The sequence below is a fragment of the Gossypium hirsutum genome, chromosome D13 (genome assembly GCF_007990345.1).
Source record: "Gossypium hirsutum isolate 1008001.06 chromosome D13, Gossypium_hirsutum_v2.1, whole genome shotgun sequence".
NCBI classification, from domain to species: Eukaryota; Viridiplantae; Streptophyta; class Magnoliopsida; order Malvales; family Malvaceae; genus Gossypium; species Gossypium hirsutum.
The window spans coordinates 59,683,211-59,708,251 of record NC_053449.1 but is presented as its reverse complement, the minus strand read 5'-3'; the positions used below and the strand labels follow the sequence as shown (position 1 = coordinate 59,708,251).

Sequence of the window (25,041 nt, the reverse complement as noted above, 5' to 3'; positions counted from 1 at the left end):
TAAGAATTAGTGTAGAGGTTTTCTTTTCTTTTTTCTTCTTTTATTTTGCAATATTGAGGCGCTCGTTTTTTCGTTTCTTAGTGTTGGAAAAAAAATTACACGTAAATATATAATAAAATAAAAGAATAATCTGAATGTCATTTCCAAAATTAAAATAATTCTTCCATCGAATAAAAAAAATAAATAACGATTGGAATTGAGTAACAGATAAGCAGAGGAAAACGGTAAAAATGCCGGTACAAAAGGGTAAAATTTCGTAAATGGTGCAACTGACCAAATTTTCAAAAGAATTAAATGCTTTACATGTTACCATAGATTGAGCAAGAGATAACAGTCAGCATTTGTTGGATTTTAACCTCAATTACTGACCAAAAAGAGGAAATAACATTATATTTAAATCCTCTTAAAACCTTTTTTCTTACCAACAGCCTTTCTGCTGCTCTCGCAACCTGCAATCTAGCTGGTCGCCACGATTGCTGTATGAACTACTGATGGCCTATATTTGGTCTACAGTACTGACATGGCCGATAGACACCTTCTTGTTGTGATGAATCCATCACGCTCCCTGGCATGTTTGACACCCATGTGTTTGTAGCCAAAGTTGTCGGCATAAGTCTTCCCTTACACTAATGTTGAAAAACACAAGAATTGACGTGGTTTGTAATGTTAGAAGACTATCATGTCTGGATTTTATGAAAGATTCACTGATTTTCGAGCCTTATTTTATTTATAAAATGAATATTAAAAAAAAAAACTAACAGAAAGTCTGATCATATAAAAAAACAAATGCCCGATTCGAAGAAAAAAATCTGGAAAATGTTACTAAGGTAAGGCATACGTGAGATGAAATAAAAGTATGTGTCGGATATAACAATATTTAATGTCAAAGGTGTGTAAGTGTTTTAAGAATAAAGCAAATGATTTATCCTTAAAAGAAAAAAAGAAAAGAAAAAAGCAAATGATTCCATCTTTTATCGTGCCAATATTTCACATTTACTAAATTCATATTTGGGATATGTGTTGGTGTGAGGATATTTTTATTTTATTTTAACATTAATTTTATTATAAGTTTTTGTCATATATGTTTATTTTGATATAATATTTAAAACTATTCATAATTCCTCCTCACCTCTTAAATAGGAAGATAATGAACTTCAGCACACTCGAATCCATATCCTCTTGCACTATCAATAATATTGATACTAATCGAGTTAAGACTCAATCGATGAAATATAAATATGATAGTATCAATATTTAGAAAAAGAATCTTTGGTTTGGATTATGTACTCGTGATAGTGGAGAGGAAGTTACAGTGTGATATATTATCTACTAAAATTCATTTTGAAATATAAATGTTTACATGAATTTTAATCTTTTGTGAATAACTTTAAATTTTAATAAACAAAAAACAGATATACTAATTATTGTATCCTAACGAAAAGTCATTAGAGAAATTTTTTTAATCTGTGAAATTCTACCAATTATAGATGTAATCCTTACACTTAAATGAATTATTTTTATCTTTATATTTTAAAATTTTAGTCTTAATCAAACAATAGTCATTAAATTTATTAAATTAAATTATGCTAATTATAAAATCTTATACAACAAACATATTATCATGTGTAAAATCATGTCGGTTTACTATTTTCACATAATACTAAAAAAAAGCAAGTCATTTTAGTTACTATTTTCACATAATACTAAAAAAACCATATCATTTTAATTAATGGATCTAATGCTAATATTTGAGTTAGAATTAAATTTTCAAAATTCAAAGAGTTATTTAAACCAAACAAAATTTGAGCTGAAGGATTATCAAATATTGACATAATTGAATCTTATAATAATAAATATTATGCACTAACCTTTCCTCGTAGGTAAGCCACGAAAATTCCTCTGCTTCTACGTATTCCTTCATCTTTCCCAACTCTGCACCTTGGTGAACAGCAGCTGGAATTATACCATACAAGATTCGTGCCATAGCTTTAGGCATTTGCAGCCAACCAGGCACTCAGTGTCACGGAAGATGCAGCCTTCATTGGTTTGCTATATACAGAACCCCGGATCGTTAAAGCTTTTTAGGTAGATTGTATGTCTTTTTAAGGAAATTTGAAGCTGTCTCGTCATTACGATAACATAACACGCGCAGGAGTGTGTTTGGCTCTGTAGGATTCCACTGCCCTGATGTTGGAGGTAGTGGGAGCCAGGATCTAGCGGACAGCCATATGTCTCCAAGGTCACATGTCTGAACTGCTCGATTAAGCTCTCTGTATCGGTTCTAAAGAGGGGTAGGACCCCTCTCACGGTAGCTGAAAACTTATCTATGAGGTCAGCAGGTAAACCGTCTCCATTGGCCCAAAACAGATCTTTAAGGGCTTTGAAATCATCCTCTATAATTTGAGAATCCTGACGAGAGAAAGCACGAGAGGGGCCTCCAGCAAGTAAAACTAGCAAGAACCCATCACAGGAAGCTTTCATGATATCAGTTATAATCCTAGTACGAACTCTTTCATGCACGGTTTCAGAGATGATCAACAAGTTTTGCTCTAGTTCCCGTAATAGAGAGTCGATCCTAGAAGATGATGGCTCCCCAACATACAAACCACCCATAAAACATGACTTAGGTCATGGAATACGATTTTGTAAGCTACTGCCCCAGACAGTTGCTGAACTCCTTCCACACAAGCAGCTGGTGTTAGTTTGAATTTCTTGCTCAAACCATTTGAAAATTCTTCCTCATGAGCAGACTCACAGTTCCTCAAGTGGGTTATGATCCTCTTTTCTAGAACATCCATCTCGGATTGGATACAGTGCAGTGTATTTATACGAACACACAGCTGGTGGTGTCCCAAATGAATTATCTCCATTCATTGTAGCAACCTGAGAATTTCTATTCTGAGGGTTTTGTGACTTTTCTTTCTTCTTCCACACACCTTGGAACTTTGATCCAATCTCACATCTGGTCAATGCGGGCATTGTGGGGATATATGTATTGCGTGAACCTACATGTCAGATTAAAAGGTAAAATGTTAGAAAGTCTAAAAATCTTAGACATCATACTGAAATCATTTATGACATTTGCAAGCGTGTACCACAGCCAGATTTTGTCTTGATTACATAATATTGGAGACATTTGTCAAGGCCAACAATAAGATCAGGTAGTAATGTAGGATGTGTAGGTATTGGCAGCTGGAAAAATGCATCTAAGGTCTCATCAATGATTCTCAAAATTTTGACAGCAGAGGGGGCATGTCCTTCTTGACTTGCTTGTTGGCTCCAGACCTACTGTCATACAATGTGTTGTTTAGCGAAAATAATAATAATAAATCATATTTATAAACCAGTAATTCAGTAGATAGCTACTCAGTTGCAAGACCGAACAAGAAAATTTCAAAAAAGAACTGAGACTTGAAAGATAAATTTCAGATAAAATTTTCATCCAAATGACAAGAGTAAGTGCATGCCTCTTGTAGCAAAGCCCGGTCAACACATTCCTTAAGTCTGTCTACACTTGTCTTGATCCACCCTTTAACAAGATTGCCAATAGCAGCTTCAGCCTCATAAGGAGGCATCTCACGGATTATTGCCTTCCCACCATCATCACTGTCTACTTCATCTTCAACTGCAATCTGCACGAGATCCTTCTCCAGTTTATCTGCAGCTCTCAGTACTTGAACAATATCAGAGCTCAACTCCATAATGCCTGATATAAACTGTTTTTATCTCATTTGCATAACAAGCATGAAGGGTGGCCACAGCCACACCTGCAGCCAAAGGATGCCAACCCTTCAGTATTGGACTGAAAACGTGCTTCTCATGAACAGCTAGCTCACTGACATCCTTAGCAAGGATTGCAAGGATGGGAAGAGGATTCAGCTGGTTTTTGGAAGCTCTCCTGCTTGAGTCTGCTTTCTCCATTCTCTACATAACAATTAAAAAGTATATGCTTAGTCATTAAACCAGTGAAAAGGAAAACTAGAAAGCGAGAGAATATCCAAACACATCATGCATTTGTTGCATTCCAAGTTTCATACATCTAAGGAATTTGTACATATGCAATGGCAATTTATACTATACTTATGGGGTAGGCACTCAATTTTTCTTCATATCCCTGGTAAAGGGGCCAATAGAAGATAAAAAGGACCTGCCTGAGCAAAAGCAGTGTGCAATGATGACCTGATGTAAGTGTCAATTCTATTTCGAGCTACATCAACTTCTCCTTTCCTCTTTCTGCGATACTCAGTAGATACATCCTCAACCAAAATCTTAGCCGCTGATACACCTAAAGAAACAATTCCCTGCATGATATAGATATTTCCACTATCAAATGTGTCATGGTAAGCAAGGAGTCGTTTCTCTGCCCAACCCAGTATTAAACTCAATGTAGAACTTAAAATCTTGGAGTTATCTGGATCCTTGGTTGTCTTCACATCTTTTGCTACATCTGCTAGTTGACTATCAGCAGCATACAGCAAGTCCATTTTGACTTGTCAAGTGGCAACAAAACGGTGAAACAGGACCCATGTAAAGCAGAGGTTGTGGAGCATTTGGTTAATCCCAAGGATCACCCATGTCTTTTTTATGTGCTCCATAAGCTCATCAACTTCCTCAATAATAGATGTCTCATCGTTAATATCGAAACACGTCTCCAAAAGAATTTCATAGAGTCTAAGATTCAGTGGAATACCATCTGCCCTGTGGCATGAATCAGAAAGAGACCCGTCAGATCTGAAAGCAAGAGACATAACAGCAGTGCGAAGAACTTGCGTTGACTCATTGTTCTTTCCAGTATCTATTGGTCTATCTAAGGCTACATGAATGATCTGCTGTAGCCTTTGTGATGCATTATTTGACTTATCAAGTGGCACACGAGGATGCAAAAGTAAACCAGCTTCAAGAAACTCGAGGTTTCTTTTCTGCCACTCATCATATTCTTGTTGATCAGTAAAATCTGATTGCTTGAGCTGCTGGAGTAGCTCAAATGGAAGAACCACTGACTCGGTCCGCCTTCCAACCTGTCATTCGACCATAATCAATTATAATGAACTAATAGCGGGCAGGTACCGTAAATCAATTAAGCACCAATAATATCACAACAAATAAGAATATTCGAGAATTTACATTACCATTCCATCATTTGGGATTATATTATAAAATCAAATTCGTTTGTAATTGTAACTTAAAATCATAATTTTTTTCAAAATATTACCATCGGATTCGAATTCTATCGCATCTACGCTAATATTAGAAATAATTAAAATTAATTTGCTCACAAGCAGTATTATCTGAATCAAATGAATAATAATTAAAAACACTCGGATCAATTAAAATTCCATATAAAATTATTTTTTTAAAATACTTAAATTGAGCTGACGAGGCCACCGCCGATTCTCAGAAGTGATCTTCTAACGCGCGCATCAACGGCCTCAGGTGCCCGCATTTGAATCCTCATAAGCTCCCCTACGGTCACAGGCCGCTTGGACTTGCCCTGCCCTGAGCCTGGCCCGGAACCCGGACTCTTCTTCGAGCCCGGTGAAGAGCCAGGCGACTTCAATCCTAAAGCCTTCTTCATCTTACTAGCAGCCGCTGACGTTAGCGAGTGCTGCAACGCGGGCGTGTTAGGCGAGTGGTTGTGGTTTTGACCAGGCGAGTTGTGACTCGGAGAATCGGAATTGAAGGAGGCGGAAGTGGATAGAGGCTTGGAAGAGGAGGTACGGCATACCGCAAGGAAGACGTCGTAAGCAATGAATCGAAGGTCGGAATCATTGAGTTGAGAGGCGAGTTGGCCAAATGGAGATTGGAGATCGGCCGATGTGAGCTTGCTAGGCATTGGTTGAGGCTTAGTTTGCAGCGGTGATGGCCGTGGCGTCGACTCTCTCTTTGAGTGACCGAGTGAAAGGTCCCTGAAGAGATGCGCCATTGAATCAACTCACTGAGAAACGAGAGAAAAATAAAGAGCGAAACGAGTTACTGAGTTAGAACATTGGACTTGTTCGGAGAGCAACAACCGGAAAGAAAAAGAAAGAGGTAGGGGCTGTTTGGCATTACGGTTTTTTCAAATTATTTTCTATCCTTTTAGGCTTTGTTAAAGAGTGGGAAATTTGAAAAACTAAAATCAGATCAAATAAACAATCCACTTAAACTTAAAAGGTTAATTTCACTATACCTCCTTAAACTATGACATAAAATTTAAATTAACCCCTCAAACTTTGAAACGTATTAATTAAGTCTTCAAAGAATTAGTATCATATCAGTCAAGTTATTCTATCAACTTAACCTCAATTTAAGCATTAAATGCTAGGTCGAACATGACACTAAGTATATTTTAAATGCATGAATCAAATTATTACGTGATAAAAAAATAGGTTTTTTTTATAATACAAGTTACCGATGAAATGGGTAAAGACGTGCTTAAAAGTTTACCAACATGTTTAAATATATCTCGTGTCATAAAATATTTTAAAAATTCAATTAATTAACCACGAGAGTTAGGTGAGATGATGAAGACTTTTATTACCTTGAATAGTAGTCGAGGCTTCAATCCTCACCCTGAATATTGATAAACTTTAAAACTCGTGACCAGTATCTACACCCTTAATGAGCTTAATGAGCTTACAAAATGTGAGAGTTTAATTACTAGGCTTGTTCTAGTAGATACAATGAGAAATAATAAAAAAACTTAATTAAATTTTTTGAAAATTAAAATGAGGCAATTTACTCTAAACTTAATAATTAGCATATTTTAGTTATAATTTTGACTTGGCACATTTTAGTTTAAACATTAAGTTACAATACATTTGCATAGTTCCTTTTTTTTCTCTCTCTCTTGGGTTAAACCGAAGAGACTTGGCTCCCTTTGGATGCAACTGCATCTCAGTGCGTTGGCTGTTTTAGGCTAAAAAAAAATTGCAACTGAAACGTTAGTAAACAAGGCTGTTTGGAAAGCATTCTTCAGTGCGTTGAGAATGCATTTCACCTCACCGGAGGCTTAATTTCAGACTGGAGCCTTTTGTTCCAGTGAAAATTGGGTAACTTCAATTGTTTTTTTTTTCCTCTTTTACCCATATATTCTTCCGTTGCATTCTTCTTCAGCTTTTCTGATGTTTGGTTACCCTTCCTCTCCCCTTTCCCCTTCCCCTTGGGTTGCAAATCAGTGTTCTTGGATTTTCTGTGTTTCTCCTTTTTTCTAATTGAAATTTTCATTTTTTTCCTTATTTGGTTTTGCATTTTTTTTTTAAATTCTGTGTTCTTGGATTGACAGGAGCAAAAGTTCTTGATCGGAAGTTAAATAATAAAACTGTCTTGCTTCATTTCCATTATTTATTGCTTGGTTAACATTCTGTAAGGCCTTTGTAATTATGCTTCAATATCATGTTTCAATTTTTTTTTGTTGATTATTTTCTAATCTTGAGTTTCCCCTGTTCTGCATCAGATATGCATGTACTATGAGTCCATAATCCATATTATTTCAGTGATAACATGGGGGTGTACTGAGGACATTGTTATTTGATCCCTCTTTTTTCTTTTTCTCTTATTTAAGGGACTTACATTTGTTATGCTCAGGTGTAAACCTTGATGGAATCTGTTTTCACTTTTCTTTCTCAGAGAGTTTTTACATAGCTTTATGGCTCTGTAATGATGGTCATTGGAGTATATCCGTCCTGTGGATTTTTGATCTAGCATTCTCGTCTCCCAAAAATATTTTAAGTTTTTCATTTTTCCTTTTATTTTCACTGGGCTTTGGGAGAGGTTGTTAAAACTTTTGCAAAACCAGTGAACTTTTGTGGTATCTACCAGATTGGTTCAATGCCATTTGCTTATTTTCTTGGCATATGGTGGAAGTCGTGACTCGTGAAAAGCATTAAAAAATAGCCCGTTTTAGTATGTATAACCTAAGTTGTCGGATATTGGATCAATTAATATCCAGAATCAAAGAATCACTGCAAACGTGATATATTGTTCTTATGGTTCCTTGCTATTCTGTAGAATCGGTGAGTTTATTTGCTATTCCATAGAATCGGAGTTGTTCTTATGATCAATGTTGCAAACTTTTGCTTCTAAAGATGCTTGCAGTGGGAATTTTTATTGTTAGACTCCTGTGACTTCTTTTATGACTCTTCAATAGTCTGATCAATAAAGTCTTTGTTTTGAATGGTTTTCTTTTGTTGCAAAGGATGGTGCGCAGGATGAATTCAGTTTTATGCTGTATTTTAAAATGCTATGCTGTCTGTATGCTGATCTGCATTTTATTCTCTTGTGTTCTTTGTCTGGTGATGTTCAAATTGTTAGGGAGCTTGTTACAAATTTGTTAACGGTTTTGTTTATTAATGTTTTCTCTGTTCATTATCTTGGCTTTTCTAATCTATTCATCCTTATTCTGCAGCATATTGAAGACTTGACTTAGGAAAAGTTTTCACTGCAACGAGCTCTTGAGGCCTCACGTACATTAGCAGAATCTTTGGCTGCTGAAAATTCATCTTTGACTGATAGTTATAACCAACAAGTTTGTTTCCAAATATTAGATTAGCAGCATTACCGGCTGTCATGGTCATGATATGTTTTTTTTATCAGTTCATCGTGCTTCTCCATTGCAGCACTTTCTGTCATTTCATTATCCTAATTTGTATTCTCAATCCTTCTTAAAAATCTCTTAATTATCTTACATTTACTTTTCTCCCCAGAGAAGCATTGTCAACCGGCTAAAATCTGACATGGAGAGCTTACAAGAAGAAATCAAGGCCCAACTGGTTAGTATTTACTATATTTAGGTACTGGTAGTCACTTCAAATTGTTAGAAATAATTGAATCTCATATAACTACATACCACTTTATGTCATATGGTTAATGCAATGGTGTTTGTATGGCATGTGTCATGTGTGCACATATGCACATTGGTTTAGACTTGTTTGTGCTTAGATAAAGTTCTATCTAAAAATTGAGATACCTACTGCTGTCTATTGCATCTCTGGTGGTACCCATTAACCAAAAAATGCAGTACAAGGAACCCTCTTGAGGTTGTCCATGTCTATGCCCTTTGATCTACACTTGAAGGGGCCTTAAGTAGTACTATCCCAAAGTTATTAAATATTGGGTTTGTTTCGGTTTTATATTCAGGTTGGGCCTCTCAACCTATTGCTTATTGGTTTTAGGTTAGATGCTTAATAACTTTTTATCTATAAAAATGATCCTAAGGCTGGAGCTTGTCCATTTTTCCTGGATTCAATCAATAAGTCTTTGTTTTGAATGGTTTTCTTTTGTTGCAAAGGATGGTGCACAGGATGTTCTTGAACTTTGGCCTGCAATGCAATAGGAAACCAGCAGCAAACCAGCGTGCAGACCGGCATCCAAGCTGAACCAGATAAGCAGCAGCATTTTGTTTATTTTGTTCATTTGTAACTTGATTTAGTTGCAATGTAATTTATACTTAAAGTTAGTAGGAGTAGTTGTTGATTTATGTTTGATGTTATAGCTGGTATGTCAGCTACATTTTGTTTGTAATTCTATCTAGGCTTTAGTCATGTATCTTATACTTGACTCGTTCAAGCTTTTGATGGTTTTTGAACCATGAACAACAAGAAATGAATCAGATATGTTGATGAAGAATTGAACATGTGGTTTCTATTGGATTTCTTCTGAAATTAAGAAATGAATCATTTTTCATTCATCATTGCATTGCTTCATCTTTAGCTCAAATGTGAATCATTTTGCATTTTCTCTTCTGATGAATATTCCAATCTATTGGACAAATACACTAGTGTGATGTTGGAAACAACATGGATCTAGATTTGAATTGTATGCCTTGGGTTTCAATATAAATGAAGCAGAAATTATATATTTAAATTTGATTTATTATATAAATAGTAAGAATGAAATGAAAAGTATAAAAATATTTTGAAAATATGAATGTTACATTTTTAAAAATATTTTATCCAATTTCTATTGAAATAATGTTTTGATTGATTGTAGGCTAAACAGGGATTTAACAATGCTAATGTTATAAAGTCATATTTTGACATCTTTAATCTTATATTATAACTCCAATGTTAAACTAAATCAAACTTAAAGTTTAAGTTAATTTTTATCACCCCCAATGTCTTATAATATTGTATTAGTAAAACATTTTAAAGGATTTGGTATGTAGGCAAAATTTCATACAAACATAGATAACGAAATTAGTTCAATTGAGTAACACTGTTAAACCTTCTTGTTAAACTGAGCTGTTCAATAATTTATGTGCTAGGAATTAGTAAAAACCAGCAGTAGCATATTTATGTAATTGTAATAATTCATTTTTAATTATTTATTATTGAAAATAAATATAATTGTAATAATTTTTAATCATTTATTAATTTTATAATTGTTAAATAATTTTAAAAATTTCTATTATATATCATTTTAATCTAATGTCCTTAAAAGTCATTTTCTATTTTCACCTCACCGCTACAGCTGCGTTTGAATCCAAACACACACTCCACTACTGTTTCTAATCTCACTGCTACAATATCCAATCTCACCGCTACAGTAACTAATCTCACCGCCACCGCTATTTTTAACCTCACCGGAGCTAAACACACCGTCCATCCAAACTAAGCCAAAATAAGCCGCGATAGTGCACGCAACTTTAAAAGAAAAAGTGAAGCGCGTGACCTGTGACCAACCTACCCTTTTTATCATTTGGGAAATGGGAAAAGAAGATTAATAGCAAACTGCAAAAGAACGATGAAATATACTTATGTATCTGTATAGATATGGTGGGATCCTTAACGAGTGGGGGCGGACAGGGATCAGTCACAACTAGAGGTGTCTGTCGCGTCGAGTTGGGCCAATCAAAATTTTAGGTTTATTTACTAGATTTGAGTTTAAGTTAAAAAATAGATTAAAATTTTATCTAAATTCGACTTGGATAAAAATATTAAAATTTAAGTTTAGTCTGTTTGTATTAAAAAAAATTTGTATTATTATTTTTAAATATAATATATTAAAAATTCTAAAATAAATATTTCCCGACAAACTGAAAATATAATATCTAAACAATAATAAAAAATAGTAGCAACATAATAATAAAATGATAGCAAAATAGTGAAAAAAAATAAGAAAACAACATATTTTTTTGCACAGTGACTTACCCTAAGAAGCGTTTATTAGCTGCATTGGCATGGTCCATTTCTTCAAGCTGGGCATTGATGGTCCTTACTTTCTTTTGCACTATGACAAGTCGTTGATTTTGTTCCCCAAGCAGCGTCATCGAAATGGGTGTTTGCAACCTATACCTTGAAAATTTGTAGTTGCTTGTAGTTTTACTCTAGTATTAACAAACAAAAACATATGAAAGAAGTCCTCTGGTGTCGTCATTGGTCGGAGAGCTCACCAGAGGAGGCCGGATGTTGGCCAAGCAGCAGTGTAGAAGTAAGGCGACTAGGGTAGGAAAAAGAAAAAAAATAAAGAAAAAGGGGGAAAATAGGGAAAATGAATAAGGAAATAAAAAGAAAAAAAATGTATAAATAGCAGTTCACGTGATGCTGTGTAATTCGTTAACTCTGTCACATCATTAAAAAAATTAATGACATTAGAAACAAGTTTGACGTAAAAAATTCGATTACCAATCTAGAACAAAAAATCTTAAATATTAAATTGAGAGAAGTGGACAAATTTAAATATCAATTTTATATTTAAGCCTATATTCTATTAGCTTTAAATAAATATTTAAATATTTAATTTGCATTCAAACAACCTTTAACCTTCTATATGTAATTAAATAAGTTGTTAATTTTAAATTATACTTTGAATATGCCCTTAAGTTAATATTTTGTTTGAGATATACCAAAACAAATAATAAGAGGTTGCTAATATTTCATTTGAAATATACATACAAATTACAAAAGCTTATTAAGTAGAATGAGTGAGTTTGGATGGGCGGTGCGTTTACCTGGGTTAGCGTAAAAACAGCGGTGGTGGTGAAATTAGTTATTGTAATATAAGACAAAAAATAAACTAAACGCACCGCACTATAACCCACCGCCCATCCAAGCCTACTCTAAGATACTGGTTCTAAATTTTGGATTTAAATTCTAAGAATAATGTGAATTATGTGATAAAACATATACATAAACAAACTAATATTCATTTTATTTCTACATTTTACTTAATTATGTAATTCATATAGAAACTTAAGAAAATTTGAATATTTTTAAAAAAAAGTAAAATAAAAACATTTTTGATAATTTAACTTTTATTTTTTTATATTTTTGCTTGATAATGTTTTTATTGTATATTTGGATGAATCATGAAATTAAAAATAGTAACATCGATAAAATTAATTATTGTAACAATAATTTCATAGTAATAGTAGTGAAGTCAAGAATAGTGGAAAGATAAATTAAAGATATTTTATTAATTTAGATAATCTTGTGAACTACCTTTTGCATTTTAAAAAAATTATGGTAATTAGCTATTTATTAATATCACACACATTATTAGGAAGATGATAGTGTCATGCTAGTCATTTAGAAAGATACAAAAAAGTCAATAAAGATTTAAAGTTGAGATTTTTCATGTGCAATTATATGTGTGTGCTTATCACGTGTGAATTTTAGTTTGGTTAATTTGTAATCTAGTTTGTTCTAATTTTTAGTTTATTTATATTACAATAGTCACTTGTATGTACTTAGTAAACTAAAAAAAGGCGTAAAAAACCCCTCCAATCTCTTTCAATTTTGAAATTGAATAAATCCGTATCAATTTTGAAAGTGAGCAATTAATCAATTGTATATAATTTTGATTAGTATAATAATAATTTTAACCTTCAATATTTACATATTTTTGTCATTTTGACTTCAACTCAAAAAATTTCAACAAAATCAACCTCAACATTGATACATTTACACAAATGCTGCGGAATAAATTTGTAAAATTAGGACCAAATTGACACAACATGTAAACTTTGAGGATTAAACTTGTTATTATACCAATAAAAAACCATGCACAAAAGTAATTAATTTACTCTTAATTTCTCACTTTCTAAATATGCAATAATTAAAAGAAATTGAAGGTGCTCAAATATTGGAAGTAATATAAACTAGCATATATATTAGCAATGAACAACATGGCACATGCATTTTCTCAAGCTGTTCCTGCCTTTTCTTCTTCGCCAACCATAAGAGTATTGCATTAAATCGAATTGATCAATGTAAGCTGTTTCTACCTTTTGTATTGAACCGTCAAATTGACCGACATAAGCCAGGGTTTCATAATTTATTGATGTTTTATTTAATTATTAAAAGATGTGAAAAACAAATTCACTAGCAAAATAATTCAACATATTCTATACAGAAAATTAAAATCTCGTCGTCTATTTACACAAATTAAAAGCTCAGTTACCTTGGTTTCATTTGGAAAACTCTATTGTACCAAACTGAGTGAAGAATCATATGAAATATATCATACTTCTCAGGCTTTGGATGCCAAAGAAAATGTTGCTGTATCTTTTTGACTCTCAGCTGCATCTGCCGGTACCGCTTGTCGGGGATCGATAAGAGGATCTTCTTCAAGTTTGGAATATCCTTTTCTAAAATGAATACAGAAAATGATTCCCAGTTCAAAACTTCGAAAAATGGAGGCACGAAATTGTCGGATATGATCACTGGGACACATTCATAGAAGATGGCCTCTACCACTCTTGGACTATTAACTTCGTACCCTCTCGGACAAAGGCAGTACTTGCTGCTCTTCATGTGCCGAATATAGTTCATTTTCCCCTTAACATTAGGCATTTTGCCAAAGATTTTCATGTCAGGGTCTTTATTTCCCCACTGCTCTAACAGGATTGGCCTTAAATAACCATGCATGCTTCCTGCAAAGAAAGCCAAGATCGGTCTCTTAGATGGAGGGTTGCCTCCGAGATCTCTAAGAGGTTTCTGCGGGTTCCGGACATAAGTCTCGGGAAGAGACACGTCCTTGCCAAAAACATAACCTTCTCTAACATCTGAATTGCATAGGGCTCTTATGCAATTGGCCATGTGATTTCTTGTTTCAGATGGTGCCTGAGAAAAGCAGTGTTTATTAGAAGATGGTTCCAGGAAAAACCTGAGAATCATTGCATATAATATGAGTGTCTAATACGGTTATCTGCCCAACAAGGGTTTGTTCAACTTTTCTAAGTCTTTTTAACGAATCAAAAGGGTCTTTGAAGGTTCATATCAGCTATTGGTATGTGACCAATGTATATCTTAACTTGGTTACGAGGCTATGACTTCAAAATTCTAAAAGATTGAACATATCCATGTCAGACATATATGCATACACAAGACTCACCCAACCGACAAACATATATGGTGAAAACCCAAGAAAGCATGAAAAGCATTACCCAGTCATGGCAAGCAACCAGAAAATGATCAGCTCCTTCAGTTCTGTTCCAGAAAGGATATTTTGCCGCAATTGTGTCAACGTAGTTCTTCAAATACTCTATAAGGTTCTTATGACTATGAGAATCAGGCACATATAAAGTTTCCTCTAACATTCTTGAACTGAAAGGTAAGTAAAACAGATGGGCATCTCTTGGGTTTTTAGTGACAAATTTTTTATTAGTTTCTAGTTGCTTCATGAACCATCCTTCAGAGGCATAAATACCCCTGAGAACTGGTGTATGTACTATGGGTCTTTTTCCTTCCTTGTAGACATATACTTTGAGTGTGTTCTCCATCAATTCATAGCTCCTGAAAATGATAAATGACAATGTAAATTGTTTATAGCTAATGAAAAAGAGGAGCATAAAGTTAATCTACCTTTTGAACATAGAAAGGTTCCGAAAAAGAGGTGCATAAAGTTGTGGATCATTCTTTATAATGGGTGCATTCTCGATCTGCAATCTTGCTTCTAGTAGAACTTTGTCTGCTCTTGAAGACCATTTTGGTGTCTAAAAACAAATGGAGATAAAAAAAGAAACATTGAAACATAGAGCTAAAGTGTACTTTTGTAATAATGGAAAATAAAAAATGTATGAGCATACCGGAGATTCATATGAAACACGACTCTGATATAACAAATTGTTCATATCAGCTATTGTAGTTACTGCAGGTGGTAGCATCTCAGGCTTTTTCTTCATCTTAGGAGCTTTACGGGGAGAAGAATTATCACTTGGTTTGGTGAAATCATTCTGAATCGGTTTCGGTTTCGGTTTTTCGTTCTTGTCGAAACTTGGTGTCACATGTTGCTCCACTGAAGATATACTGGAATTGAAAGACACAACAGGAGCACTGATATTTGTCTCAACACCTTTCTCCGAGGTACTATTAGTTGTATCAAGGCCGGTATCTGGGGCATTGTTGTTTGAAGTGTTAATATCAACAGTATCATTCTTCGAAGCAAAACTTTCCTCGCTTGTGCCAACATTCTCTGCAACACTCTTATTATTGGAACTTTCCGCCATGTTCAACACGGTAATGTTGCTTCGTTCATCGAGTTCCTTATCTAATATGGAAGACCTATTCAAGCCTACTTCTGGTGTGAAATCATCTGCTTTAGCTGTTTCATTAACAGCACCAGTTTGGTTCAGATTATTTAAACTTGTGATGTTACTGTCCTTCTCAAACTTTTCCGATTTTGAACTTTCAGCATTATTCACTGTCGAATTCTTATTTAACTCTACCAGTTCAGCAGTTGAAGACTCCTTCGGAGCTTTGGTACCTTCATTGAATGTAGAAGATTTATTCAAGCCCACATCTGCTTCTGTTATAATATCAGTATCTATGTCTCTCCCTTCAAAGATCTCATCATCATGAGCTGTCTCATTACCGGCGTTGTCCACTGTTGAATTCTTATTTAACTCTACCGGTTCAGCAGTTGAAGACTCCTTCCAAGCTTTAGTACCTTCATCGAATGTAGAAGATTTATTGAAGCCCACATCTGCTTCTGTTATAACATCAGTATCTATGTCTCTCCCTTCAAAGATCTCATCATCATGAGCTGTCTCATTACCGGCTTTGTCCGCTGTTGAATTATTATTTAACTCTACCGGTTCAGCAGTCGAAGACTCCTTCCAAGCTTTGGTACCTTCATCGAATGTAGAAGATTTATTCAACCCCACATCTGCTTCTGTTATAACATCAGTATCTATGTCTTTCCCTTCGAAGATCTCATCATCGTGAACCGTCTCATTACCGGCATTTGTACCATTAAAGTAGAAACCAGACTCAGCAAACGACGGACCACTAGCTAAGAAGCTACTTTTTTCATCAACCGAAACCTTACCGGAAGGAAATAATGACCACAAAACGTTGCCGTATGGAAGTTCAATATACTGGAATGTTACAATCACGGCAAACGTTATTCCTATAAGCCAAATCAATTTTCTGGTATCCAATTGAGTCAAAGATTTAAGTTCATGCCCCATTGAGAAACTATTCGACTGATTATCAATTGATTAAAACGCTAAATATCATCCCTGCATTTTAGTCAAAACGAAACTCGTTCACTAAAGCATGAACCTAACTCATTGTTAAAGAAATTATTCAAAAAAGAAATTCAGCATAGTCAACGATTCTGTATTGATTTTAGCAGCCAGAGAAAAAAGATGCAATAAACTGGAAATCTCGAAATATAATCCAATAAAAAAGAGCTTAGAAATGTGCTTAATATGACTTGGTTTTCAGATTAGAGGTAAGATCAAAGTAAAGCGAAATTTCTATTTAAGACCGAATCGAATTTAAAGCATTCAAGTACCGATCTATCGCTAACTAGCTCTTTCACTTGTTCATCTTTTCATTAATCAAACATGCAAATCCAGAAAATACAGTGAAAACCAACAAAACAACCAGAAAGTTCAAGATCAATAATAAACTATAAAACAGGAGGAAAAAAGAACTTACGATTTTCAATCACCGAGCTTTCGTTCTTTAAATATTCTGTTTGGTGAAAAAGAAAACCAGGGATGAGACCGAAAATTCACAGAAAAGAAAAGTAAGCACGGGAATTTTCTCCAAGAGGTGGACAGTTCTAAAAGCTAGAGAATCTTCTTCTCTTCTTTTCTATTCTCTACACTTGATTTGATTTTGCTTTTGCTTTTACTTTTACTTTTATAAAGATTTTCTATTATTTTCTTAGCAGCCAAACAATAATTTTGCATGGGGAATTCGAAATCTCAACGGGAAATTCAATGCTTCTTACAGCTGCTGTTAAGGTGAAACCATGGCAATACAGAAACGGTGAATTCCGTGGTCTGCATTAATAATTTTTTTTTGGACGATAAAGGACTGCCATCTCATTCGATATTACGTAGTAACGCCACCACCTTTTTGACTTCTCACCCGACACTATTTAATGCACGCGCGGCACATTTGGCGCTCCCTCACTTCTTTCCTTAAGTAACGGACCCGTCGCCCCGTTTCACTCTTTTTTCTATACAATTTCAATCAAAACTTTTTTTTTTCGTTCAAATTACAAGGTTTTTTTTTGTTGTCTTTTTGTAATCAATTTTTGAGAAAATCAATGAAACAAACCCTTACCTTATTACGTAGGATCGCACATGATGCCACCCCTCTCTCTTATCCTTAGATATAATAATTTTAGATTTAATGATATTGTTATAATCAAAAGCAAATCATAAAAGATAGACCACAATTAATTTGATTGAAAAGTCAAAATTTCTATATATCAAATATATATGTTTGTAATTTAGAATTATTATTTATACATTTGCATTAATGTTTCTTTAAAAAATAGAAGAAAATAATATAATTCAAAATGTTTTAAAAATATATTACAAATTTAGAATTAATTTTATTTAATCTGAAAATTATTTAATATCAAAACAATATAAAAGATCATAATGGTTTGAATATTAATATTAAAATTATTATAATTTAAATAATATTATTAATATTTTATAAGTTATTTATTTTATATGTATTGTTGAATTAATTTCTTTCAACTGTTAATATTTGATTTTTTGTAATATTATATTATATTTACTCTTTTTTTTTCTTTTTATGATAACAAAGTAAATTATTACAAAGGTCTAATTAAGTCTAAAAGGATTACATCAATTAAATGAATACTCTCATCATTGCTGTCCAAAGCCAGCTTAGTAATATAACCAGCTTTTAGATTCTTTTCACGAGAAACATATTCAACCTTCCAATGTCCAATGTCCATCAAGCCTTGTTGAATACGTCTGACAAGTGCTGAGGAAGATGTCTTTGAAAATGATTCTTGAATAACCCAAATAGCTTACTGGCTATCAATTTTGATTAACAATCATAGTTTCTATTTTTTAATAGCTCCAATCCATCAAAGATATCCCATAATTTTGTGTTTAATACAAAACATCGACCCAAATTCCTGTTGTATTCAAGTATCTATATTTACTCTACTTTAAATCTTGAATATAAGTTAAATAAATATTGCAAAATAAAATTGTAATTTATAAAGAAGTTTATGTAATTTTTTATTACCTTTGAGTACTTTAGGTTTAATCTTTCCTCTCTTTTTTTATCTTTTATTTTAATAAAAATTGTAATATTTGATTATTTTTAGCTAAATCTTTCTAATTTAATATGGAAAATTTTGTTTATAGTAACCTATAATTTTTTTTAATGAAATAAAATAATATAAAAAATTAATTATCAAAATAATATAAATTATGCATAGAAATCTTAAATCAGAATGATTAATTTTTTGTGTGAAGATAAAAATCGAAAAAAAACATTAAAATAAAACTAATTCTTCAAAGAGGAGGCATTGTAGTCCTTCTCTCCTCTCTTGTACTAATTTGATGATTCCATCCAACGGTGAAGCTAGAAAAATTATTTAGGGATTAAAATTAAATTATAAATTTTAATAGCCTATATTTTTATAATTTTTAAAAGATTAAATCAAATTTTTATTATCTTAAAATAAAATATAATTTTATTTTTATTATTTTAAAATTTTTATTTTAAAGAGACCGAAACCCTCTAAATACCCACTAATTTCATCAATTTTCCCCCTATCCTCCCAAAGAATATGCGAAAGGATGTAATGTATTATTCTTGATAAAATCAGGATGACTATTTAAGATATTACAAGACAATGATTATGTTTAAATAATTTCTTTCCATATCATTTATAAAAAAACCCGGAAAAGTAACCATTGTTAGGACAAAGCAAGTATAGTATGAACGGCGACCGTTATGTTTGAGGCCGTGGGATTCACGGACCGTGAACAAAACGTGAAGGAATATAGGCGGTTAAAATCCCTTCACTTATAATACTCTTTGGCTGCCAACAATGATGTTGACACCTTAATAATACACCAATTATTATTATTTTTTTAAAAGATACCAATTATTATTTTGATTCTATTTATGCATTTTTATATATAATTATTATTTTTGGACTTTATATATAATTAATTTAATCATATATATTTTTTGTTCTTACATGACACGTAATGGGGCTTCACCTTATAAGCACAATATTATTATATGTGACATGATTCATATTACATTAATTTATTTTCTGAAGATATAATTAAATTAAAAATATATTAATTCAAAATTGCATTAACATATAGAAATTGGTGTTTACAAATTTTATTAAAAATATGAAGTTTTAACTTCATTGTTAAATAAATTTATTTAATCGAAGTAACTTAGTGAAATTAATATTTGTGAGAGCTTTGACTGATTTTGTACACGCCATTTTAGAACCAAATATTGCTGAATTTTTTCGTGGTTAAAGGGACTGAATATTGATAATAATAATAATAATAAACACTAATGTGATTGTAAGTTCTTAACCTTTGATTCTATTATTTTAAAGTATACATAATTAATTCTGGCTCTTTTATCTACCAAGGATCATGCATTAAAATTAGTGGACCCTAATTTCATTTTAGGAGAAAAAATATTTGAACCCTTGTTTCATTCCCTTTTAAAAGGGAAATACAAAAGGTGCTACTCGTAGTTGGTTAGTTTCTAAATAGTGTTTTCCCGGGACAATTAATTACAAAAATAGATATTTATTATAGTGTTTTTTGTTGACACGTTGCCTAGAACTGTCCATAATCCCTTCCCAACTTATAAATAGAAGGATGATACGCTTCAACGTACTCAAACTCACGTTTTCCTACATTGACAACAATGCTTATACCAGTCGAGCTAAGACTTCTAATTCGATTTGTATGTTATAAGTTATAACTCTAAGTTGATCTTAATAACATGGTTCTATTTAAATAACAAAGAAAATCTTTTGATTCGCAATAAAATTTTAACAAAACATTTTATAAGCTTAAAAATGTAACGAATACTATTTAGCATATTGAAAATCTTTAATTTTATAAATAAGTTTAAAATTTTAAATTTTGTCACATGTATTGTTTTATTTAATTTTTAAAATTTTAAATATAATATAAAGATTTCTCAATCATACTATTTATTTATGAATTAAAAAAAATCAGACTATGTTGCATGATTATAATATCAAAAAACATAATTTTAGAAAGTATTTCTATTTTTTAATAATTTTATGATATTTTTTAATTATTTAGAAATTTTACTTTTTTTATGACTTTTTAGTTATTAATTCCTTTTATTATGGTTTTCTTATACTATTAATAAAACTATTGATTGAGTTGGTGTGATGAGTTGGCTGAGTACCAACTCAGTTAGGAAATGACTAATATACCCTTTTATTAAGGGCTACCATTATTATTTTGGGCAATTTACCAAAAAAGCCGTTTTTTTCAAAATTTACCGAAATGGGACGATTTTTTGATTATTTACCGGAATGGTCCATTTTCCGGGAAATCGCGTCCACGTCAGCGCGATGTCAGGGTACGTGTCAGGACATCGCATCCACGTCAGCGCGACCTGCTGACGTGGACGCGATGTCCTGACACGTAGCGCGTTCCGGGGGACACGATTTTGACGTTTTTTCACGTTTGGTTTTTTTGGCTTTTAGGGTTTAGGGTTCAGGCTTTTTAGGGTTTTTAGGTCCCGGAATAAATTATTTCGAGTTGACGTTTTCTGAGCAAATAGTATAAAATCGCTTCTACCAAGATGCTATTTGAGAAGAAATTGTGAAATCGCGCCCTCGTGGACGCGATTTTGCTACAGTAGGTCATGTAAGAAATAATTTTTTTTGACGTTTCTGAGCAAATAGTATAAAATCGCTTCTACCAGGATGCTATTTGAGAAGAAATTGTAAAATCGTGCCCTCGTGGATGCGATTTTGCTACAATTGGTCATGTAAGAAATAATTTTTTTTGACGTTTCTGAGCAAATAGTATAAAATCGCTTCTACCAGCATGCTATTTGAGAAGAAATTGTAAAATCGCGCCCTCGTGGACGCGATTTTGCTACAGTAGCAAGTTTGGGCTGAGGCTATAAATTAGGCAGAAAATGTTCTTAGAATGCATAAGTCATAGCAGAAACAATTTAGAGAGGCTAAGAAAGTTAGAGTTTCAAAATGAGTGAACGTATTAGTGCTGTTATTTACTACGATGGTGAAGTTTGCCACACCGAGAATGGTGTTGTTTTTTTGTTGGAGAATACGGTGCGACTGTCATTTAACCAGAACATAGATTTGACAGAACTTCGTAAAAGAATTAGGCGTAAAATCTTCGGAACGACGCCAATGAAAGTTCTGTCAATCTCATATCGATTTTGTTCTTGTGTTGATCCGGTGACATATGACTCATTCGACATAAAAGGTTCTCGTAGCTTAGAGGCAATGGTGCAGACTCATCTTACTAGTGGAGCATCTTATATTGAGTTATATGTACAATTTACGTCGCCAACTGATGTACTTCCGTCTAGTTTTCGAGATGTATACACGACCCCTGGCCGACACTCGGTTAGCGGGTTACAAAATACGGAACAACCCATGTTCGGTAGCGGTGTTGAATGAACATCCCCCACAAGACACTCTGTCAGTGGATGGGACATGTACGTCGGTGGCTCGACGTTTGATACTGGAAATACGTACTGGGGAACTGCATCAAGTTCTAGTGGATGACAATCTACATCCAATTGAGGACGTTATCAAATGCCCAGAAGAAGGGATGACGTACTACCTACGACGTCAACCGGTGAGGGGATGTCATATGCTGCAGATGATTGTGGGTTAGAAGATGACTCCGATGTGGATTCACCTCGAGAGCCCGGGCCGGATGGTGCAGAAGTGGGATTATTTTCTGAACCGGAACCTATTCCAACAGAAGGTGAAGATGCTGAAAGGAGTTCAGATGATGAAGAAAAACCACGATTCAGAGCATACTCACCTCCAGCCCATATGCATAATATTGATTTGTCAGCAGATGATGCGTTAGAGTTTTCAGATCTACCATACCGGTTGCGTGATCGTACAAGTTCGGGGGTAGATTTCGGTGAACTTGAAGTTGGTAATCAGTTTACCAACAAGGATAGTTTTATTGCTGCTTTGAAACAGTATAGCATCAAAAACGGTGTTAATTACCACGTCGTTAAATCAAAATCAGATAAGTTTGAGGCGAAGTGTGCGGTGCAAGACGGCACATGTTCATGGAAAATCGTCGCCTCGTTAAGGAAAAAGACAGGGTTGTGGGAGATAAAAAAGTACAAAGGTCCACATACATGTACTGCAGGTACAGTATTTAATGTATCTGAATAATAATTTTATTTTGCAATGTTGCATTATTTAATGTACTCCCTCTATAGGTGTTTCACAAGATCATCCCAAAATGGATTCAGCTATGTTAGCTAGCTTGATACTGCCCACGATAAAAGTAGATCCTAAGACTTCAGTGCCGGTGATAATTGCCAATATCCGTAGCCAAATGGGGTACACGCCCTCTTACCGCAAAGCTTGGATAGCTAAGCAAAAGGCGTTGGAGAAGATGCATAGTGGGTGGGACGCCTCATATAATGAAATATGGCAGTGGTGTCAGGTGCTAGAGAGATACGTCCCAGGTGCCATCACAGACCTTGAAACGGAACATGCGTACTACAACGTCCGATTGCTACGTGGATGCCAAGTGTTCAAACGCCTATTTTGGACCTTTAAGCAATGCCGAGACGCATTTCCATACTGCAAGCCGTTGGTACAAATTAACGGTACCTTCATGTTCGGTAGGTATACTCAGTGGCACAGGACGGCGGTAGGAGAATTCTTCCAATTGCATTTGCAATAACACCGAGGGAGTCGTCTGATGACTGGGATTTCTTTCTCTCTAGGTTAAGGAGGCATATGTGCCCCCAACCTGATATCTGTGTTATTTCAGATCGGGACACCTGTATACTAGCTGCATTTGATCGAAAGGGAAGCTTGTGGCAGCGCACACACCATAGATATTGCCTAAGACACGTTGCTTCGAACTACTACAGGCAATATCCATCTAAGAGCGAACGACGACAAGTGACCAACATGGGTATTTAGTCTATAACTGTATTATTTCGTTTGTCAATTTGAATTAGTTTTATTGGTAGAAGTGGTATAAAAGATTCGCAATGATCTTATATTGGCAGGGTATGAAATAAATAAAGATCGTTTTCACGAGATGTTGGCAATTTTACGATCCCAAAACGGAGAAGGGGCGGACTACCTTTGTAACATATGTTTCGAACAGTGGGCACAAGCATACGATGGAGGCCTATGATATGGCCATATGACGTCGAACCTGGCAGAATGCATAAATTTTGTTCTTAAAGGAACGCGCCATCTACCGATAACATCGGTTGTGCAGGAGACATATTTTCGTTTGGCGGCGCTATTTCAAAAGCGAGCAGCAACTTATGCAGGCCAGATGCAGGGTGGCCATATATGGTGCAGTAAGGTAGTTCAAGAAATTAACAAGGCGAAGGCGAGGGCAAACCTCATGCATACAGTGTGTCACGATTGAGACAATTTATGGTTTCGCGTGACGGAGTTTGACAGACCGCACCAAGGTGTTGTTGGCGGGAAATATCGTGTACACTTGCGAAACAGGACTTGTGACTATGGGAAGTTTGATGCACTTCGCTATCCATGTGCTCATGTTATTGCAGCTTGTCAGAAACTCCGTCTGGATTCGTTGAGTTATGTGGATGAAGTGTACAAATTAGAAAACATGTACAACGCATGGAGACATGTTTTCCCACCGGTCCCAGATGAACGTAAGTGGCCGCCCGTATCTCTTGCTCCTTTTAAGCTGTTACCAAATAGAGAATTGCGTCGCTAACTAAAGGGTCGACCTTACTCCACTAGAATACGGAACAATATGGATATCCGAAAAATAGCCAGTCAACAGAAGTTGTGCGGATGGTGTAGGAACCCAGGCCATACAAGTCGATCATGCCCTAATTGCAATAGTTGAATGTAATTTTAGAAAAAAATTATATTTTATTCAATTATTAATTGATAATTGTATTAATTGTTAGTAAAATTATCAAATTAGTTTAATTTCTTAATTGTTAGTACCAGTCAAAACATTTTACTAAATCTAACATTATGTAAAATTATGTAAAATTATTAAGTCCAAAAATTGTGTTAATGGTTAGTAAAATTATCAAATTATGTAAAATTAGGTTAGGGTTAGGGTTTTTAATTAAATTAAGTTAGGGTTAGAGTTTTTAATTAAATTAGGTTAGGGTTAGGGTTTTTAATTAAATTAGGTTAGAGTTAGGGTTTTTAATTAAATTAGGTTAGGGTTAGGGTTTTTAATTAAATTAAATTAGGTTAGGGTTAGGGTTTTTAATCAAATTAGGTTAGGGTTAGGGTGTTTAATTAAATCAGGTTAGGTTAGGGTTTTTAATTAAATTAGGTTAGGTTAGGGTTAGGGTTTTTAATTAAATTAGGTTAGGGTTAGGATTTTTAATTAAATTAGATTAGGGTTAGGGTGTTTAATTAAATTAGGTCAGGGTTAGGGTGTTTAATTAAATTAGGTTAGGGTTAGGGTTTTTAATTAAATTAGGTTAGGGTTTTTAATTAAATTAGGATTTTTATTACATCAAATAGAACTTCTATTTTATTATATCAAATAATATCAAAATAACTCGAAAAAATTTCTATGCCTATTATATCAAATAAACTTCTATTTTATTACATCAA

The 25,041-nt window shown here is 33.8% G+C and overlaps 1 protein-coding gene, 1 long non-coding RNA gene and 1 pseudogene across 3 annotated transcripts; 1 reads left to right on the top strand and 2 right to left on the bottom strand.

The window, feature by feature from the left end:
• Positions 1-149: 149 nt before the first annotated feature.
• Positions 150-5,923, bottom strand: LOC107937985 (protein unc-13 homolog; annotated as a pseudogene).
• Positions 5,924-6,812: 889 nt separating this feature from the next.
• Positions 6,813-9,670, top strand: LOC107948199 (uncharacterized). Of its 2 annotated transcripts, XR_001697259.2 has the most exons (4): positions 6,813-7,031; positions 8,387-8,506; positions 8,685-8,750; positions 9,269-9,670. It is a non-coding gene; the product is annotated as an uncharacterized lncRNA (long non-coding RNA). The 2 variants fall into 2 exon arrangements; XR_005923107.1 differs by having other exon boundaries at positions 8,387-8,750.
• Positions 9,671-13,184: 3,514 nt separating this feature from the next.
• Positions 13,185-17,472, bottom strand: LOC107937984 (probable glycosyltransferase At5g03795). Its single transcript, XM_041109350.1, has 5 exons — positions 16,866-17,472; positions 15,008-16,441; positions 14,784-14,914; positions 14,366-14,714; positions 13,185-14,042 (listed from the first exon to the last, which is right to left on the bottom strand). The coding sequence occupies exons 2-5, from the start codon at positions 16,388-16,390 to the stop codon at positions 13,377-13,379; spliced, it is 2,529 nt and encodes an 842-aa protein (XP_040965284.1). The 5' UTR covers positions 16,391-16,441; positions 16,866-17,472; the 3' UTR covers positions 13,185-13,376.
• Between the last annotated feature and the right edge of the window lie 7,569 nt (positions 17,473-25,041).

Coding starts and splice junctions, on each gene's coding strand:
- LOC107937984 (XM_041109350.1), bottom strand. CDS start 16,390: ATGGGGCATGAACTTAAATCTTTGACTCAATTGGATACCAGAAAATTG. Junction 14,715..14,783: donor AACCTTTCTATGTTCAAAAG/GTAGATTAACTT, acceptor TATCATTTTCAG/GAGCTATGAATTGATGGAGA. Junction 14,043..14,365: donor TGGTTGCTTGCCATGACTGG/GTAATGCTTTTC, acceptor TGCTTTTCTCAG/GCACCATCTGAAACAAGAAA.